We start from the raw sequence: 21,026 nt of genomic DNA, 5'->3' as shown, positions 1-21,026 counted from the left end.
AAGAGCTCCCATGGCTCTTGCCTGGAAGGGAGACTTTTTTCACCTATGACATTGCTTCTTTCCATTCTTCAAGTTGGAGGTACAAAACACATTTATCAAGCACCTGCTGGTGTGCAGACATTGTACTGGGCACCTGTGTTAGTGTTATCTTTTCTAATTTCACAACAGCCCTATAAGGTGGGTCTTATTATTACTATTTTGTAGAAGAAAAACCTGGGGATTGGGAAATTTACAGTTTAAGGTCTAACAACTACTAAGTGTCATGTCAGGTTAAGCTCAGGTTCACCTGTCTTCGAAATTTGTGACGTACATTGTAGCACTTCGCTCAAGGGAAGAGCCTATAGATTATTGAATTATGAAAAATTCACCTAAAAATTATTGAATAGATGGAGAAATTCCATAGGATCTTTGCAGCCTGAACCATCAAATGTGTATCTTTATTTTAAAATTTTTTTAAATTAAATTTTTTTTTTTATTTTAAAGATGACCGGTAAGGGGATCTTAATCCTTGTCTTGGTGTTATCAGCACCACACTCTCCCAAGTGAGCCACAGGCCGGTCCTTAAATTAAAAATATTTTTGACAGATAAAATTATATTTGCTGTGTACAACATATTTTGAAGTATAAATACATCATGGAATGACTCAACTCACCAATTAACATATGCATTACCTCATATAGTTATCATTTTTATGGTAAGAATACGTTACATCCACCCTCAGCATTTTTCAAGAATATAATATATTATTAACTATAATCACCATGCTGTACAATAGAGCTCTTGAACTTATTCTTCCTATCTAACTGAAATTTTGTATCCTTTGACCATCTCCCTAACCACCCCACCCTCAACCACTGCAGCCCCTGATAACCACCGTTCTACAGTCTACTTCTTTTATAAGATCAACATTTTTAGATTTCCCATTAAGTGAGATTGTTCAGTATTTGTCTTTCTGTGCCTGGCTTTATTTCGCTTAATGTAATGTTCTCCAGGACCATCCATGTTATCACAAATGATATTTCCTTTTTTTTTTTTTTTTTTAAAGGCTGGATAGTATTCCATTGTGTCTCTATTCCACATTTTCTTTAGCCATTTACTCATTGATGGACAGTTAGGTTGATTCCATATCTTGGCTATTGTGAATAGGGCTGCAGTGAACATGGGAATGCCCGTAGCTCTTTGATACACTGATTTTATTTCCTTTGGATGTATACCCAGTAGTATGATTGCTAGATCAAGTGCAAAATCAGCCACAACCTAGCTGAGATTTTGCCTAGCAACTCCAGCACAATAGGAAAATGGGTCTGCATCACTTCTCAGGCTCTGAGGAGACCAGCTGGACAAGATCTTTAAAAGCTTAGTGATGGGGACCAGAATAAAGGTGGGAATTTGTTGAGTACACAATGGTTAATCATGTAGTGGGATGACTGGAGCTGCAGACTCTGTGCAGAAAGGCTAGTTATTGGAAATGGATCTACTCAGCCAATGAGAATATCTACTTGGGGCTATTTGCTTTTAAGCTTAATAAAAAAATGGTCCCAAGTCAAATTCTGTCTGGAAAATTTGCCGCTGAGTACCAAAGTGATACTTTAAATAAATGCAGCAAGCTCTGAATGGAGCTAGCATCCCTAAAACTGACATTTACTATGTGCTGACTCTGTCTTCAAGATTCTCAGGGTTCCTATGGTTTTATTTGATGTTTTAGGGAGAGGAGAGGCAATTAATTGTATATTTCCTTTGTGAAATATACAATGTGAATCAAAGGAACATTATTTTTTCTCTTCAAATTGATTAAAAGACAAATCAAGCCTGGGAGACTTTGATTCTGAGATTCAAATTCCAGAATGTGCTTGTTTAGTATCTTACTATTCCCATACTCAAAGTAGGGGATACAATCAAGATGCTGGAAGAACCCTGGTCTGGAAGTCACAGCTCTTGGAGCTCATCTGGACTCTAGCACTAATTGACAAGGCAATCCCAGGCCCTCTCTGGCTTGCAAGGCTGGACTTGATGAGCTCTAAGAACACCAAATAACCACCATAGCCCCGTGATTCCTGAATCTAGTTAAGGGCACAGCATATCCCTCATACACTACTAATGCTGAAAGGGGGAGCAATCACTGTTCCACAGTGGGCAGGCCTTGGGGCTTTGGGAAGATCCAAAGAGAGGGGACTGATGCAAGATGCTACAACCTCAGAGTCAGAGAAGGAAATGACTCTTATCTTAACGAGCCACTCAGCTGGAGGGGCTCTAATGGGCTTGGGTGAGAATTGGAAATGGGGTGAGATCTCAGCTACTGGAGCCTGCGAAGAGGGTGACTGCCTTTTGCTCATTCCAGGTGCTGAATAGTGTGTCCAACATTGTGGCGTCTGTTGTGGGCAGTGACCCAAGTTTCCCAGGTGGAGGGCGGGCTGCTGAGCTGAGCTGAACTGAGTGTGCAGCAGGTGCAGAAGCTGGAGCTCAGGAGCCCTATCAGTGGGTGGCTTTTTAGTTCATGAACAGTTTCCTCACCTTAATTGGCTCTCTAGGGCCCTGAAAGTATCACTGGTACCTCAGAACAGTATTTGTTACTGGGAGAGCAATTCCCTTGGTAACAGGAAGGAGGCAGGCTGTGTTTTGGCGAATGTACTAGCTGCTGTCAGTACTGTTTGGAAGGCTATAGCTAGAACAGATTTTCTGAGGAGGGAGTTCAAAGTAGCTATGATTGATGGATGGGGTCTTGGAGGGGCTTCTTTTCTGCTGAAACTCTCTCATTCAAGGGGGCCAGTCATGGTTGAATGCTGTGGAGGTCAGAGAGCAGGAAAAGCCCTAGAGTTCATCTCCATCCCCTCACTGCATAGATGGTGCATCAGGAGTCCAGAAAGGCTAGGATCCTGCTGAAGGTCACATAATTGGTCACTTGCAGAGCCAAGAAAAAAAAAAAATCCAGCTGCCTTCCTTGAAAGTCCAGGAATTTCCTTGCTTGAGGGCCAGCAGAAACTGCAGACCTAGAGTAGGATGCTGTCCCTGGTTCCCCCACTGTCTCTTTCTCCAGGCCAGTTGGAAATGGGTTCAGTGGCTTTGCATGAAGGATGTCAGTGCATCAGTTTTTGGACTAACTCTTAAGATTTGGGGTAAAAAGAGATAGAGGTGCCACGGGGTCAGTGAGTATCTGTCAAATGAAATAAGCCCAAATTTATCCTACCTACACCTTCTGCATTTCACTGTGGGTTCTTCCTTGGAAGAGAAAGCCTATTTCATAGATAGGTGATTCCTAGGAGCATGAGCTTTGAAGCTTATGGACTATGCATCTGTCTGCATCCTCAGCCAGTCACCTGGCTTTCATGCCCAGATTTTGACTCAGCTCAGATCTACTGCCTGGTTCTTCTCCAGAGTCCTGGATATCCCTACCTGACTTCAGTTTATTCTCTATTCGTCCCCAAAGTGACATTTTTCCTGACCACACTCTACCTATTGCTACTGTGGTTATGTTCCTGGATCCTCTAGCTTTGACTCTGATCACTCCCTATGACTTTGGGTCTGCATTTCTAGCTACCTGAAGGCTCCCTATTGCTTGCAGTTCAGAACGGAAGCTTAGCATGGCCTTCAAGGCTCTTCCCAATCTGGTCTCAAACTAATTTTATAGCCTCATTTCCTGCCATTCCTCTACATGTTCTAACCTTACCGATCTTCCCAAAGAGTCCTCACACTTAGATGTCTGTAATCCTGTTTAAATATTTCTTCCTTCCTGAAATTCCTTTTCTTGTTAGTAACATCCTACCCAAACTTGAAGGTCCAGCTCAGATGTGATCCAGTTATCTAAACTAGTGTTCACCGGGATGGGAGCAGGCTTGGTAACAAGCACAATCCCCATAATCAAAATTAAACCCCAAAGGGTGAGGCTAGAATAATTTAAGGAGCTGTTGCTTTAGGCCAGGGGTTGGCAAACATTTTTGTAAAAGGCTAAATAGTAAATATTTTTGGCTTACAGTCAAACAGTCTCTGTTACAACTACTCAACTCTAGCATTGTAGCACAAAAGCAACCATAGACAATATGGAAATAAATGGGCACAACTGTTCTTTATTTACAAAAACAGACAGGCTGTGGTTTTCTGTCACCCGTTTTAGGCTCCTTATGGGGAAATTGGGTGGGTTTGAAACTGTGGGTGACATCAAATAAAAATAACTGTGTAGGAGCCAGGCAAGGCCAGAAAAATATAGAAGGGAATACCAGGTAGGGAATAGTGTTAGGATGAGGCACAGGAGGAGAGGGAAAGGCAAATATCAGGAACAGGAGGAAGTTATTTCGGCTGGAATATGGGCTGCCTGAAGGAGAAAAGTGGGAACTCTGTTCAGAAAGGAAATTTAGGGCCAAATTGTGAGGAGTCTTGATTAACTTAAGCTATTCTGTGGCCACTGAAGGTTTTTGGTCAGTGGAATATGATCAATTCTGTATTTTAAAAAGTCATTCTGGTTCAATGAGAAGGATCATTGGAGGAGACGGGACTGGATACAGGATGGCCTCCTAGGAGGCTACTGCAGTTGTCCAGGCCATTGCTTCCTGATTGCTGGTCCTCGAACTAGTGCTGGTCTGGATGCCTAAGAATTATTTGGGAAACTTGCTGAAAATACAGATTCCTGGCTCCACACCACACCACACCCACTAAATTTGAATTTGGTAGATTCAGGATTTCTAACAAGCCCTCCAGATTTGGCAAGGCAGGACGAGGCCTGATCCTAAGAGCTATGGATGCCAGACAAAGTAGGACATAGGTAAGATGGAATTTGGCAACTGCTTTCTTTTTCCTCCTGTTACCTATCCCTGTTCATGACAGCGCATCCATTTGACTCCTTTTTCCTCACACTCCACCATCACCCCCAACATCCTATTTTGGTCACGTCTTGTTGGTTCTCTTTGAAATAATTCTTCTGTCCCTTTTTTTACCCATTTCTACCCTCATTCAAGATCCCATTAATGCTCAGCTGGACAAGTCACCTCTTCAACCTCCCTGTCTCCAACCCATCGAGGTAATCATAAAGCCCAGTCAGTCACTTCCCAGAACCTTTTTGGGCTGCCTCTTCTTTTAACATAAAAGTCAAGCTCTGTAGTTTAGCACTCAAGGCCTTTCAGGAGCTTACTCTCCTGCTAATCTTTTTAAGCTCATTCCTTGCCACTCCCCCTAATGCGATTGCTCTGTGCTTTTGAAATTATCCTGTACTTATAGTCTTGCTCCATCCTAATGTCTTTCCTCCAACTTGGCCCTGTTTTTCCTTCCTTTTTTCCCTCCCTGATTGTGTGTGACTGTATCTCCCCAGAGGGTAGAGTTAGCTGCTAAGGGACACTTCCCAGGACCTTTGTGCATCATAAATGTGTGTCTTCTGCATCTGAAGTCCTAATCCTCTGCTTGTGACGGGACAATTGGTCACTATGGCAACTGACTGTGACGTCACAGGATAAGGACTTCAGGTGAAGTGGCAGGAGCAGGTGAGTGTGTAGGAGACAGATTTTAATGTCTGTCGAAGCCCACCCCCCCCCCCCCCCCCCCCCCCCCCCGCAACACCCTCTTTCATTGCCGGGGGCAAGGGAGGATATCTTGGGCTCCTGCTGTTTTCTAAAAGGATGCGGTGAGAGTGTGTGCCTGGCATCTGCGTGCTGCAGCAGTGTGGGGCTGACAGAGTGTGTCAACTTGAGCTCTGGCTGTGCAGGCACTGCTGCTGCGTGAGCCTGTTATTCCATTCTGGATTGCTATTTTGATACCCAGATTGCATCATTCTTCCTACGTATAAACAGGGGGTCCCCAGGGCCCTGCAGCTACTCACTTCTCCACCAACACTGTTGTTGTGATGAGCTCTATTTAAATGAGCTGCCGGATCGGGGCAGGTTCCAGCCACACATGAGCTCTGTCATTTTGGGGAACATGGAGGGCTGAAGGATTTTTGGATCGAGGTCTAAAAGGCTGAGAGTGATGGCCTCCTGAGCCGTGCAGAGGGCGACAGAGCTAGTTCCTGAAAGTTGAAAATCTCGTTTTCTTCCTTCTGAGCTTCTGTTCCAAGGCACCCAGAGGATTAGGAAGGAGATGCAGCTAGGAAGAGAGTCGCCTCCTTGAGGTCTCCCTCTTGCTGTTCAGTTTGGGAAAATTGCTGCAGAGCCTTCGAGATAAACAGGAACAGGAGGAGTCAACCAAGCCTTTTCTTGCAGGAGCATCTCAGGTGAGCTAGAGAAATGCAGCCCTGGCTGAGGATGCATCAGAGAAAGGAGGAGAGGATCCAGACTACTCCTGCTACCCCACCCAGTACCCATTCCCCGAGGCTTAGGCCCTGCAGCCTGGCTGGCTGCAGCTTGCAGGGTGGGTGCTCCTGGGCGCTTGGTAAGCGCCATCCTCTGGGACCTGTGGTGGTCTCACCTGTTGCTCCTCTGACTTCTCTCCCAGGTGTTGCTCTAATCACAGGGCAGCAGGGCTACAGGTAAGCCTGCTGGCAGCGAGGAACAGAAGCAGCAGTCACCTTAGGAGCGACTTGTATCAAAATCTGTCTTTCTAGCAGGTATTGGCTTTCTGGGAAGTGGGAACAGCATTTTTCTCAAAGGTGGTACTGCTCTGAGTTATGGGCTAGAGGAAGGCTTCAGGGGCTGTGTGATGGGAGCCTTAGCTGATGCTCAGTATACGTGGGCTGCTCGGGGGTAGAAGGGCAGGAATGGTTAGTGAGGCTGGCCAGCCTGCCAGAGGTTACAACCTCTGTTGTTTTTTTTTTTTTTTTCCTCCTTGCTTAGTGTCTGACAGAGGCTTCGGGAGTTAGGGTGTCTTACCTATGGCTGCAGAGGTAAATCAGGAACTGCTCAGTGGTGCAAGGTACTATCTATGTTTTACAAGGACTATGTGGTTTTTAGTTAAGTGCCTCCCTCTCTTGTGGCCTCTGTGTCACCATCTGTGTGGTAGAGAATTGGCTAGGTGAACAGTGGAGGTCTATCCAGCTTTGGTTCTGCAGGTGGGAACTGGCAGAGGAACATCAGGCTGCTCCAGCAGATGACACGGCTTTGTCAGGGTCAGAGCTTGGGCCCCAGCTGCAAAGTTTCATGGAGCCCTGGATAGGAGCTGTGGCATGAAGGGCTTCTTAACCCCTCAGAGGGTTGTTTAGTACTGGGCTCAGCCTTCTGCACCTGGGGTGGATGTGTCCTCACTTGGTGGCCTGAGCCAACCCAATGCCAGCTTTCTGAGACATCCTTGGGATTTCTCTCCCCTGTTCCCCGGGTTGCCTTGGTCCTGCTGTTCATGTCTGCCCCAGTCTAGCCCTCCTTCCTTGCTGCCTCACTAAGTCCTAGGCTCAGCCCACTCTCTGGGTCCCAGTAACAGTCATTGTAGTGCCAATCCTGGCTGCACCCTAAGGCTGCTTATGGGTCCTTCAGTTGAACTGGAAATCCAGAAAGACAAAATCTGTCCTCCAACTCAGCACCAACCCACAGAGTACCTGGATATCAGAGTGCTCTCTCTACAGGGAATCTGCCCTTTTCTCTGCCAGAGAGGAAATACACCATACCTACACTGAGTTTTTCTTAACTTCTTGGAGCCTCCTTTTAAAACTGGGTGAGCCTGCCTTTCTCAGCTACATGATACAGGGGCCAGAGCTCTCAGGCTCAGCCACAAGAGAAGGGAGTGTTCTTTCTAAGGTGCTGGTCCTCAAACTTGGTTGTACATTGTAATCACCTGGGGAATTTTTTAAAATGCTAGTGTCTGGATCCCATCTTCTGAAACTCTCACTTAATTGGTATGGATGTAGACTGAACATTAGGATGTTTAAAGCTCCCCTTACGATTCAAATTTGTAGCAAAGTTTGAGAAACACTGCTCTATAGAATGAAACTGCCTCCAGATTTATTTTCTCCAGGCAGAAAAACTCCATTTCGTTTGCCTTTTCTCAAAGATCATATTTCTTAAAACTTAAGCACAGCTGGGGCTGGCTCCTAGTTCCTTCTGAATTCCCAGAGTCCAGAGCTGGGTCTAGGTCATTATCAGAGTCTGATTATTATTATGGAATATTTTATTTATAATCAAATTATCTTTTTAACTGAAATAAAATTATCTTGTTTATTTATAAGTGAATTAGAGAGATATATAGCATAGTGGAAGGGTCATGGGTTTTAGAAGCAGACTCGGGTTCCAATTGTAGTTCTGCCCCTGCCTTTTATGAACTTTCATGGGTGACAACTTCTTGGAACTTCAGTCTCTCCAACTTTAAAATGGGCATAATGCTTATCTCTCAGAGACAGTTTGATGATTAAATGAGATAGCACATGTAAACTGCCTGGTTCAGAGAGTGGTGGTAAACAGACGTAAACTTGTCCCACACCTCTAGGGGACTAGAAGTGTTTGCTCTTGTAACAGATGAACCGAATGTCCTCAGCTTTCACAGCTGCTCTCCTAAGCTCCTAGGCTCCCAGGAGGACCTCTGGTGCCTGTAACTTCCTTATTCTGGAAGCAGGAGCCCCACCTCTTCTGAAGATAGTCATGTGGTCTTGGGATTGTGGCTCTGTATTTCTCTGAATAGATGTTCCTGTATGTGAAATAAAAGCACAAGACTGTTGCTTGAATAATTCAAATGGGAAAAAAGCACTATATCTAAATAATATTTTATGTATGATGGGATTTAAATATGTATTCACAACTAAGTTAATATTAAATATTATAAGTAGATGTTTGGTTATTTTATATACATCCACAGCCCTAAGAGTTCATGTATTCCAATTATCTAAAATGAAACCTTGTGTTGATATCTTCATTGAAAGATGGGGAATCCTCTGGGAAAAAAAAAAAATCTCAAGGTTGACACAGCTTGATGGGAGTTAGGGACCTTCAGAGGGGAAGAGAAGAATTTCTGGACAAAGGTGTTGTGACACAAAGAGAGCACATGTCCTCTGTCCACTCTGGGACCTGCAGCCTCCCTGTTACAGTGCTTGCACCATCGTGAAGATTCTCCATCTCTGCTTTCTACTGCAGAAGTCCCTCTTCAGAGGATCACCTTTTAAATCCAGGCCTCCCCTCAGCTACAAGGTTTGTCCCCAATTTTGTGACAATGGTGACAACCAGGTTGCCATTTGGCTGTCTCTCCCTTCCCATCTTGCCCAAGGTAATATTTCTGAAGCCTGGCTATAGGCAGAGTGAAAGGGTTGAATAATCCATACTTCCCTGCTGTTCCTGTTCCCCTCATTTTAATGATAGAAAATAAGGTTTAGAGAAAGGGGGTGACTTGCCCAAGGTTACCCAGTCAAATAGTTCCAGCCCTGGGCCTGGATTTCACATCTCCCAATTCACAGCCTTTCCCAAGCACCACACCTCTGCTCTCCTTTGTCATCCTGGAATGGCTTTTTTCCCTCATCAGAAAACTTCCAGGTGGCTTCTTACTATTTTCAGTTGCTGTGAGTGCAAGGAATACACATGGAATACAGAAACCTAAAAGAAATGTAATGGTTTAACCTGCTAAAAAATTAGGTAATATCCTTTATTACAAATTGGGGATTATTTTTGTATGCGGATATATGAATAGATAGTTAAAATGTAATGTGGTATTTGTTATACTAAAAGGATGTTCAGGGTGCTGTGGAAACCCAGAAAAGGAACTAATTAACTCATTCTGGGGGAAATTAACCTTCCTTCTTAAAGGTGGAACATTTGAATAGGTTTGAAAGGATGAATAGAAGTTTATCTGAAAAGGAGGGGAGCAAGAAAGTATTTCAAGAAGAGGGAACAGCATATTCATAGACACAGAGTCATGCAAATGTTTGATGTATTCAGGAGATAGAGATTTGGCATGGCAAAGACATAGAGTGTGTGGCAGATGAAGCTGGAAATGAGACTAGAGAGAGATAAGGCCAATTTGGGAAGTACCTTGAATTTTTGCTTTAAACCTAAGGGAGGTAGAGGATGTATGATGAAGACTTGTCTGACCTACTCAGTTCTTTCTCTTTTTTCATTCTGCTAATGAGGCTATGTTAATATGACTAATGTTTGGGCATCTAGTGCCAAGGAGTTGGAAGTCTTGTGGAAGTTATTTTCAGTAATTGGAGCAAGACTTGTGTCATGGGGGTAGATGAGGAGGTTCTCCCTAGGGTGAGCCATGTAGAAAGGAGAGACAATCACCAAATTCCCCTGGATGATATCACCTGGGGAGAGCATCCTTCTCTCCACTTCTGGCCACTGTTCTTGACAGGCAGAAGAATATCCAGGAAATTCCAGATGGAGTTCTGTCATTAAAGCCCATGGCTCTGACAGAGACTGGGGGAGTTTTTCTTTTTCGGGGGGAGATATATTAAACTATTATTTTACATGATTTTGTGGATTTTGATTTTTCCAGGATGTATCAGTTAGCTTTTACTGCCTAATTAGCCACCCTAGAACTTAGTGGTTAAAACAACTAAACTTTATTTAGTTTATGATTCTACAGGTTGGCAATTTGGGCTGGGATTATCTGGGTGGTTCTTCTGGTCTTGGCTGGGCTTCGCTAATCTGTGTTCTGTGTTCAATTGTTGGGTCAGTTGGGACTAACTGGTTTATGAGAGCTTCAAATGGGATGCCTGAGACAACTGAGACCTCTCTCAGCATGGTCTCTCAGCTACCAGCAGTCTAAACCCCAGGTTAGATTTTTCACATGGCCATATTAGAGCTCTAAGAGTAAGAGCTGAATCATATAAAACCATTTGAGGTCTAGGCTTGGAACTTGTTGTCACTTTTGCTGCATCCTTTTGGCAAAAGCAGGTCATGAGGCCAGCTTAGATTCAAAGGGTAGAGAATCCAGCCTTTTGATGGTAGGATTGCAAGGACATGGATTCAGGGAGGGGAAGAATTTGTGGTAATTTTTTCAATTCACCACTCAGACTATCTGACTTTCATCACCAGGGAGAGTTGATAATTTAAGTTACTGCCTTACCATGAATGGGATGTGAGGAATTTTTTTTGAATTAAAAGTCAACATTCAAGGGGCCAGCCTGTGGCTCACGCAGGAGAGTGTGGTGCTGATAACACCAAGGCCATGGGTTCGGATCCCACATAGGGATGGCCGGTTGGCTCACTAGGTGAGTATGGTGCTGACAACACCAAGTCAAGGGTTACGATCCCCTTACCTGTCATCTTTAAAACAACAACAAAAAAGTCAACATTCATAGAGGACCATGTGCTTTCTCAAGTACTATCTAATTTAATCCTCACAACAATTCTTATTTTCCTTTCTATTTTACATATGAAAAAACTGTGGCACAGAGGAGTTAAGTGAGATTAAATGACTTGCCCAATGTCATTGGGTGGATAAACCTGGTATTTGTACTTTCATTAGTCTGACTGTGAGTCTAGAGCAACTGCCATTATAGCATTCTTTTCTATTTTGATGAGATGGGGCAGAGAAGACTGTGGTGGTATGGCTGCATTTACTACCATAGCCAGCCACTTTCCAGGTCATCCTTGTCCCTGGACACAGGTACCTTGCCCTACTCAGGAGATTTATTTCCTTGTTCCCAGTGGGCTGACTGCTCTTGAAGTATGCCTAAAGAGTCATGGTAGTCTGCAGCATGTTGCTTGTGTTGCTCTTGTGTTGTTCAGAAGCCCACTATACTGAATAACGTGTTAGAGATTGTTGCATTTCTCTGGGGAGAGTAGTTCAAGCTGTTCATAGGTGAAATGTACATTTATATGGTATACCCAACATGGACTATGGAAATAGCCCAGCAAAATACCTCTGAGCCCCAGGAGCAGACTGATTTGGTATTGGCCATACCAAGAAAAAAAAATATCTCCTAGATGAGTAGGCAGGGAGACCTTGCCTTTCTTTGGCTAGAGCCTACTGGAGGCTCTAGCTTTGAGATCTTTAAAGTATTCCTGCTACATGGTAACCGTAATGACTGGAGTTGTGCCCTGGGCTTAAGTGACTCTCTGGAGCTTGGGCAGTGTTGGGAGCAAAGCTCTCAGGGATGTGGAATGAGGAATGGGAGTAGCAGGAAGGCTGATTGTCAGAACCAGAGCAGGGTTGCACCTGTAGTAGCATGGCTTATGTGGAAAGGAGGAAGGTAGGACAAGGTAAAGGTAAGGGTGTTACGAAAGCAGATGGTCTGTAGAGCAAGCCCCTAATGGGTCATGTTCAGAGTACCTACATGATAAATGCAGGCTATGGTATCAAACAAAGCTCATTTTGGCACAAGTGGGTATTGCCACGTATCTTGGTGCTGTGGATTAGAAAGCCTGTGTCTAGACCTTATGTTTAATCTGCCATGTTGCCCTGACTCTGCTGTCTTTCTTTTCCCCCCAGAGCTCATCTCCTGTCCTGGGTGTAAGCAAGTGTATCTTACCAGGGATGTAACTGAACATTTTTTTCTGCAGTGTTTTTCTACTGGGCAACCCAAAATGGCCAGGGTAAGTCAGGACAAGGAAAAAAGCAGCTGATTCTTTTCAGAAATCTGTGAGGCACCTGTCCATGTCTGTTTATCCACCCACATTCTGTCTGACTTGTTACTCCTCCATCAATTTGCCTAATCATCAGTTCATCCATTCATGCTTCCATCCCAGAAGAACATAAAAATATTTGAGTTGGGGAAGGCAAAGTGGAAATTTTATATTAAGTGAAAATTACAGGCTTTTTTTTCAGTGTCAATGCTTTGAGCAGAAGATGAATTTTTAAGGTATGTTAAGAATCACTTAATATCTAGGTATTTTTCTCTCTCTACAGCACTTACTAAAACATAACAGTAAGGGCTTTTATTTCCTTTTTTTTTTTTTTTTTTTTGCCCCAGAGTTGAAGTTCACACACTAGCCTAGATTAAATGGGCTTATTAATCTTGCCTGTATTTAACAACTATCATCTTTTTCTGAGTTTCTTAAATTTTGCATCACTTACTGACTGGTATCCCTTCTGTTCCTCTCTCACTAAGGCATCCTTGCCTCTACATTTTATTCATTCGCTAATTTACTTACTTGTTGCTGTATCTGAATCTTATTGAATGTCTTACACGTGCCACGCTCTGTGCTGGGTGCTAGGGAGATAGACCATATACTCTTTTTTCAAGGAATTCATGGTTTAATTAGTAAAACTTTCAGAATCCACATCAGTTTGGTGGCCTGTATGATTCAGGCACAGACAGACCAACTTTTCTCAACTCTTCTTTTCTCCTGATGTTTCACATCAGCCCTGACAGGATATTTGCTGACCAAATAAATGAACATTTGGACTAGGTGAAGACTAGGTCTCTCAGGCTGGGCAGACCCCAGGTGTGGAAACATAGCTCTGAAAGTTGGTCTGTGCTTGCTCTTTCTTGGCTATATTAGATCATCTTTCTGTGTACTTCCACATCTGGGACTTTCTCCTCTCTGAAGACATGTTTAATTTTCTGCTTTTGCCTGTGCTTTCTCTTTGTTGTAATATTTTTCTCCTTTATCTGCCTGGTGAACTCACTTGTCATTCAATATCCGACTCAAATGTGACTGCTTTGCAAACACTTTCCTGGGTGGCCACTCCTAGACTGAGTTCCTGGGAACCTCCTTTTGCTTCCTTAGCACTCATTGCATCCTTTTATCAGAGCATTACCCATTTAATGGGCTCCACTCTGTCCAGACTGTGCATGTCTTGAAAGCAGATCCTTGGTTTATTCATCATTGTATCCTCAGCTTCAGCACAGGACTTATGTAAACAGCCCCTGAGGCAGCCACTGTTCTTTTAGTCACAAAGGGTGCTTTCCTTTACAAGCCCCCGCATTAATCTCAGGCAGCAGTCCAGAATTGACTGTACTCCAAAATACTGGAGGAACAGCCCTGCAGGACCCCAGTCACCCAGAATGTTTGTCACTAGTTGAGGCAGGCCCAAATGAGGATAATGTCAGTAACTTCAGAACTCTCTGCTTCCAGAACTGCTCTGAGTGCAAGGAAAAGAGGGCAGCACACATTCTCTGCACCTACTGCAATCGCTGGCTATGCAGCTCCTGCACAGAGGAACACCAGCACGGCCCTGCCCCTGGGGGCCCACTCTTTCCCCGGGCTCAGAAGGGATCTCCAGGTACCACTCCCCGTCTCCCCACCCACTCTCATGCCCTAAAGCAATGCTGAACCCTAAAATACCTGGAAAATAGCTCCCTTACCTTGTTTCTCTGATGAGGGAGAAGGTAGCAGTGATCTCAGAGTCTTTCCCAAAGGAAGGAGGCCTTCTTCAGACTCAAAAGGGGTGACTCACTCTAGTCTCCCCGTTAGGGGTGAGGGTAGGTGGTGCAGGGTGGGTTGGATGGGTATGTGGGTTAGAAGGTGTAGGGTGGAATAGTTCTGAATTATTGTGGAAGCTAGCTGAGTTCCCTACCTTTCACCTCTATTTAGAGCAATCATGCCTCACTTCTATTTAGTTACTTGATTAACTTAACAGTCTAGATCAGGGCCTATTCATTTGTCCATCCAGCACCATCTGTTTTGTTTATTTATTTTATTTTTTTATTTTTTAAAAGATGACCAGTAAGGGGATCTTAACCCTTGACTTGGTGTTATCAGCACCACACTCTCCCAAGTGAGCCACGGGCAGCCCAGAACCATCTGTTTTAAATGATAGTCTTCCTGAAAGTCTTTTCCCAAGGCCCTTGAATTGTGGGAAGGGTTTTACATTTGCCAAACCCACAGAAACCAGAGTTCGTGATCTATGTGATCTAGCCTGGAGCTTAGCAGGGCTGGATAGCTAGTTTCAGCCCCATAATAACAGAATCCTGATTAATGAAGAGGTTTGGATTAATTTTGGAGGGTTTGTTACCCTGCAGGAGATCCACGTGCAGCAGTAGCAAGCACCTTCCTCAGCCTCTAGGAAGTGGTGAGCTGTTGGGGCTCAATGGTTTGCCAGCATCTGGACAGCTGGGAAAATCTAGTCAGGCTACACCTGAATTCTTCCTTGAGCCCCTGGAACCTCACTGGCTGAGAGAGAGGCATATCCTGTTTGCACCAAATTCCCCCAAGCTCTGAGTCTCCACAGGGTCCACTGAGGGCCAAGGGCTGCTCAGCAGAACTTAACTAAGAGGTCTGCCTGGGAAACAGAAGCCTACTTTCTCCATCTTTTCTGGCAGGAGTGAATGGTGGTTCTGGGGACTTCACCTTGTACTGTCCTCTACATACACAGGAAGTGCTCAAGCTCTTCTGCGAGACCTGTGATGTGCTCACATGCCATAGCTGCCTAATGGTGGAACACAAAGAACACAGGTGGGGCTGGCTGGCCTAAAGGGTGCTTGGGAAAACTCTGGACTCCTTACTTGTAAGAACTCTAGGATCCCAGTGCATCAAAATCCTCACCCTACCCAAGCCAACCTACAGTTCCTGGGCTGAAGTTTTTCTCTGTTCCTGTTGGCGGGGCTTCTCCAGAAAAGGCCTAATGGGCCAAGAGCCTGTAGTACCTTTGACTTTCCCTAGGTGTATTCAAGCCTCCATGGGCCTGGCTGAGACAATGCACTGTGGGGATTCCTGCTTGCAGGCATGCTTAGAATAGTACTCAGCCCTCCTCAGCTTTTTCTCTGCCTCATCCCTTAGGTGCAGACATGTTGAAGAAGTTTTGCAAAACCAGAGGATGCTACTGGAAAGTGTGACTACACAGGTGGCACATAAGAAATCCAGTCTACAGACATCTGCAAAGCAAATTGAGGACAGGTAGCACAGGCTGGCTGTCCCTTGCCACTGCTGGAAATGCTCTTTCCCCTCACATCCTGGGTTCTAATACCAGGCCATCAGATGTAGTGCTTATGAAGAGGACATTCAGTTAAGCAGATGTGGGCATACATCTTAGAAGGCATATATCCTGGCCTTAAAGGTCTTAGGGCCAGTGAAGGGTCATCACTTGGTGACTGAGGCCAAGCTAGGTCAAAATGATCAGAGTGAGTCTCAGCCAGAGTATATGCTTTATGAACTAGCCAGAAGTAGATGCTTGAGAACAAGGGCACAGAGTAGATACTGGGTGAGAGAGCACTGTTTATTATAAGTGTGTAACAAGTTAGTGACAATCTGCCCTTTATTGCCTCTTTCCCAGTGTTTTCTGTATAAATCTATAAATGATAGGAAATTATTGGCATTTTACAAAGGAAGGGGAATTAGTAGGTACTGAGAGCTCATCACATGTAGGCACTGGGTTAGGCATCAAACATGCATTATTTTGTCCAATTCTTATAGTTTTTTTAGTCAGGGATTATCTCCATTTTACTGATAAGGAAGTTCAGAGAGGTTAGGTGACTTATCTGGGATCACACAGCTCATCAGTGACTGGGCTGGGTTTGGAAGCCAGGTCTGTGGTGACTTCAAAGCCCATGCTCTTTTCTTTTTTTTTTTTAAGCAGAAAAAATAAATTACTGAGATATAATATACATATCATAAAATCACCTTCTTAAAATGTACAATTCAGTGGTTTTTAGTATATTCATAGAATTGTGCAACGAAATGCAATTACTGTCTACTTTTAGAACATTTTCATCACCCCCAAAATAAATAAACTCCGTGTCCTTTTTTAGTCACTCCGTATGTCCCCCAACACCCCCAACCCTCAGAAACTACTAGTTTACTTTCTGTCTCTTCCCATGCTCTTTTTACTTCATGGCACCATTTATTGGAGCATCCTCCTTTTTAAGACAACAAATTACACGAAATCGTACTCATACTCACTCTGTCCTTCCTCTAGTGCTTTGCCAACTGGTGAGCTGCTGAGTTGACCTGGGTGTGGACTTGAGGTTTACCTAGAGAAAACCTAGCTGAACTTTGGGCTATTGGCCCACTTAGATCAAGTGAGCTAGATTGTACAATGAGTGGGATGGTAGAGGAAGGTTCTCTTTTCTTTATGTTTGCTGCTTCTGGGCCCTGATCTCAAAAGGCAGCCTTCAACTTGTTGGTTCTTATGTTTGCTGTCTTCTGGCCCTCATAGGCCACGAGGGAAGAGCTTACTATGTTTTGTCCCATTGTGTTTACAGGATTTTTGAGGTGAAGCATCAGCACAGGAAGGTGGAAAACCAAATTAAAATGGCCAAGATGGTTCTGATGAATGAGCTGAACAAACAGGCCAATGGGCTCATAGAGGAGCTGGAGGTATATGTGGACAGATGGATCAGATGGATGGGTTCTGTGATCTCAATGGGTCAGAAACCAGGCACATATCAAACTAGATTGAGGGCCCAGAGCCATGTGGGCTGGAATTCACATATACAATTTCTGAAGCCCTCTTCTGCTCCTTGTCTAATTTTTGGAGGGTGGTTCATTAAGGACTGGTAAACAATTTGAACTCCCACCAATGCTATGGCTCTTAGTTAGCTGCCATCCTAGACTGTGTAGGGTTATAGTCTTGGAAGAGAGAGACATGAAACAATTCACCTTCTTTAGCAAGTTATGCTCAAGAGACATAGACATCAATTCATCTCCTCATTCATCGCCCATTCCATATTTTTTTTAGTATAAAATCTCCCCCATCTCTCCCTCCCTTCCCCATCCATCAGTAGCCCATGGCAGTACTCTGTCCTGCTGTCATCCTCGCAGGGGTGCAGTCTCATCTGATTCCATCAATGTTTGCACTGATACACACAGGCCAGCAGTCTTCCCATGCAGGTGGACTGCAGTTCAAGAACAAGATCATTGACTCTGTCTTCTCTCCATACCCAGGGCATTACTAATGAGAGAAAGCGGAAGCTGGAACAGCAGTTACAGAGCATTATGGTTCTCAACCGTCAGTTTGAGCATGTGCAGAATTTCATCAATTGGGCTGTCTGCAGCAAAACCAGCGTCCCTTTCCTTTTCAGCAAAGAACTGGTAAGAGGAATCTCCAACTCCTCAGCCCATCCTTTAAGCTGATCAGAATACCTCCTCTGTCTCAGGGGCAATGAGGCTGTCCCTGGAAGTGCCTTTTTTTTTTTTTTTTTTTTTTTTTAGGATATAAGGAGTAAGAGAGTAGCTCCATCCATCTTTCAGATTCAATCACTGCTTTTGGGTTAGCAAGTGAATGCCATTTTTAACTAAACCCCACAGTAAAAAGGACCCAGGTGTTGCAATAGTCTTGCCTTCCACAGGTAGCTCAGTTAGGAAGGTCTGTGGTTCTTTGTCTTAAGACATAGGTTCAGGTAGTGTTCTGGACATGAGTATCATGGACATCTCACAGAAGATTACTGGGGTCTAAATGGGGGACTAAGAGGAAAGGAGGACTTGAAGATGATGTTGAAGTGCTGGGCGTGGAGGATGATCATGCCCAGGAGAAGCAGCAAGAATGGAGAGAAGTTGATGGGTTTTCTATTTAGAGATGCAGGGTATCCGAAAGATGTCCCAAAGCTGCTTTGGTAGATGGGTATGGAAGTTAGAAGAGAAGTCAGGGTTAGAGATAGAAATGTGGTAGTCACTGGGATATCAGTGGTATCACCTCAGGAGAATGTGTGCAGGAAGAAGTGGGGGGTCTGAAACCCAGGGAGTACCATTCCTTTAAGCATAGATAGAGGAAGAGGATGAGTGAAGGAGAGTGTGAAGCAACAGTCAGAGTTGGAGGAGACATAGGAGAGTGTGGTGCACAGAAATTAAAAGAGTTTCAAATTTCAAATGTCAGTGCGGTTAGTGCTACATAGATAAAAGAGGATGAATAGTGAAGAGAAGCCTTGAGATCTGGGAATAAGGAGGTCCCTGGTGATCTTTTAAAAGAAGTTTAGTAAAATAGAAGGGTTAAAAGCCAGAATGAGGAGACTGAGGATGGGCAGTGAGGGAGTATAGACAGAAGTGAAAAGAAGAGAAATAAAGTAGCTTGAGGAGGAGGCAGAGTGGGGGAAAACCTTTAAAAGTATGAAAACATTTATACACATTTATATAGGATAAGAGATTGAAGATAGAAGTGTGGTGGAGTGAGCACACTGAGAAGGCAGGAAGAGGTGGGATCTAGAGTGAACTGGTTGACCTTAAACACAAGGACACTTCCTTCCTCTGAGATGGGAAGACAGTAAGGGAGCATAATGTAGTTAAGTTTGGAGGTAGGAATGGTCTCTTTTTTCCCCTATGAAATAGGAGGTGATAATAAGAGGATTAGGCATTGGGTAATCAGCCCTGAAGTGAAGATTTTAAATAGTCATTAAGGACAGTGGAAGAGGAAGGTGACAAGAAAGGGAGTGATAAGAAGAAGGGCTGACGGGTGCCCCTGAAATTAATGATTACTGAAGTGGCCCCAGATAACATGGCTTTGGGATAGCTGGATTGACCTAAGGTTAGGAATTGGTGATGGGGAGGGAATTAAGGCACTAGTGATATTGTTACTGAGAGTGATGGAAAGCTGGGAGTTCCTGGGACTGGAGGAGCAGGACTTGGAAAGTTCAATGAGGTTGAAGAGCATGCTCTGAAAGAGTGAGAACTAGTTATGATGAGAGAGTAGTTTGTTGGAGTTCAAAGTCTCATAGGTAAAATGTTCTAGATAATAAATAGGGTCAATGTATGGTGACTGAACTGAAAATAGAGGTGACAGTGATTGACATTAAAGAGATCAAGCAAGCAAGAGGCCAAGAATGTTGACTGGCACATTGGTTAACTAGATGATGGCAGGGTAAGTTGGACACTTGACAGAGTACTAGATAAATGGGAGAGTTAGTGATGGGAAATAGATGAATGCAAGGAGAGAGGAAGAGGGCAATTAATTGAGTAGGATGGAATGCTGGTTTACATGCAGGTGGAAGGACACCAATGGGAAGAATGCTGCCCATATAGGCTTGTAAATTGCAGTGATGGTAGAATGAATGGAGTTGCCAGGCAAGAGATATCCTGAGAGAGAATAACCAATCACTTGAGGCCTGGAAGAGATAGAATGTAGAGGTTTCAGAAGCCTTGATAAGAGGAAGGGGATCAGCTGGAAGGATGAGAAGGTACTAAGACGCAAGGAAATGAGAATATAGGAGATGACCAGAGGCTAAAGAGCCTTGACTCTGAGCCCAAAGTCAAGGTTGAACCTGCCCAAAGAGTGAGGGAGAGGGAGTTGTCTTTCAGGCACAAGATGTAAAAATGAATGACTTTGGTGCTGTTATCAGATTGTGTTTCAGATGCAGCGATTGCTGGAGACAAGTTGTAACACAGATCCTGGCTCCCCTTGGAGTATCAGATTCACCTGGGAGCCCAACTTCTGGACCAAGCAGCTGGCTTCCCTTGGTGAGCCATGGTCCACCCTGTGGTCTTTGACCTAATTGCTAAGTATGAATCTGCTTAGCTTACTGGGTAGAACAACATATGCCCAAGAAAAAGCACTCCCTGAGACTGCCGGTGGTCATGGAGTCATTCAGCAAACCCCCCCTTTTTTTTGGTGGGGGGGGGTTGCAGGGAGGAGGATGAGGAGGTTAAATAACAGTGGCAGTATAAGGCTTTGTGATAGGACCAGTTGAAATCTGAGCTTCCCATTTTGTATGGAATATCCTTTACCTCGATTTCATTGCTGGAGAGGAGGCAAGACAGTGGTCCTGCTCTCCAGAATGCTGAGTAGGAGTGAAGGTGAACATGTGTCTCTGTGGTCACTCAAGGGTATACATGTGTGAGCACAAGCAGTGGTATCTCAGCAACAGTAGACTGCATGCATGTGTGTGCATGCCATGTGTGTTACACACACATCCTTTGGAGTTGAGATGGAAGCAGGTAATTTATGACCTTGTGCATTTTTCTTCCTTGCTGCCATAATTTGCTGGCATTCAGTTTTTGGGCAGAGTGTAGACAACTTGAAGTTGTGCCTGTGTTGACAGCCTAATGAGTTTGTTAAACTAATGGCCAACTGTTGCCTTCATTTGAGGCTGTTAATTACATTGAAAGTTTTTTGAACTTGCAAAGTAATAAATGATATGTAGATTTATTTTTTGCTTCCCTCTCCCCTTGATTTAATTCAGCAGACCTTTGGTGGGCATCTGCTCTAGCTTAGACCCCATGCTGGACACTAAAGGACCAAATGTGAATAAAACACACCCCTTGCCCTTAAGGTGCCCAGTCTTTCCCTAAGTATGCCTCATCAAAACAATGAGGTGAAGGAGCCGTTACACCGAGATAGCAGTAAGTAAAATCTACTCATGCACAAGGAGCCCAGAGAGCTC

The 21,026-nt window shown here is 44.2% G+C and overlaps 1 protein-coding gene across 3 annotated transcripts in view; it reads left to right on the top strand.

Annotated features, from left to right (window-relative positions):
• The window catches only part of TRIM66 (tripartite motif containing 66), a 48,046-nt gene that overhangs the window by 4,266 nt on the left and 22,754 nt on the right, over positions 1 to 21,026 (top strand). For 2 of the 3 annotated variants that reach the window (XM_063093354.1, XM_063093353.1), the window contains exons 2-8: positions 12,266 to 12,369; positions 13,855 to 14,002; positions 15,042 to 15,174; positions 15,499 to 15,615; positions 16,920 to 17,034; positions 17,602 to 17,748; positions 19,986 to 20,103. In XM_063093354.1, the coding sequence (XP_062949424.1) occupies positions 12,361 to 12,369; positions 13,855 to 14,002; positions 15,042 to 15,174; positions 15,499 to 15,615; positions 16,920 to 17,034; positions 17,602 to 17,748; positions 19,986 to 20,103 (787 nt within the window). In that variant the 5' untranslated portion in view covers positions 12,266 to 12,360. Of the gene's footprint in view, positions 1 to 12,265; positions 12,370 to 13,854; positions 14,003 to 15,041; positions 15,175 to 15,498; positions 15,616 to 16,919; positions 17,035 to 17,601; positions 17,749 to 19,985; positions 20,104 to 21,026 lie in introns of those variants that run through there. The other variant, XM_063093355.1, reaches the window with a different exon arrangement.

The sequence above is a fragment of the Cynocephalus volans genome, chromosome 4, assembly GCF_027409185.1.
Source record: "Cynocephalus volans isolate mCynVol1 chromosome 4, mCynVol1.pri, whole genome shotgun sequence".
Classification (NCBI taxonomy): domain Eukaryota; kingdom Metazoa; phylum Chordata; class Mammalia; order Dermoptera; family Cynocephalidae; genus Cynocephalus; species Cynocephalus volans.
This window is presented reverse-complemented; position numbering and strand designations above follow the sequence as displayed.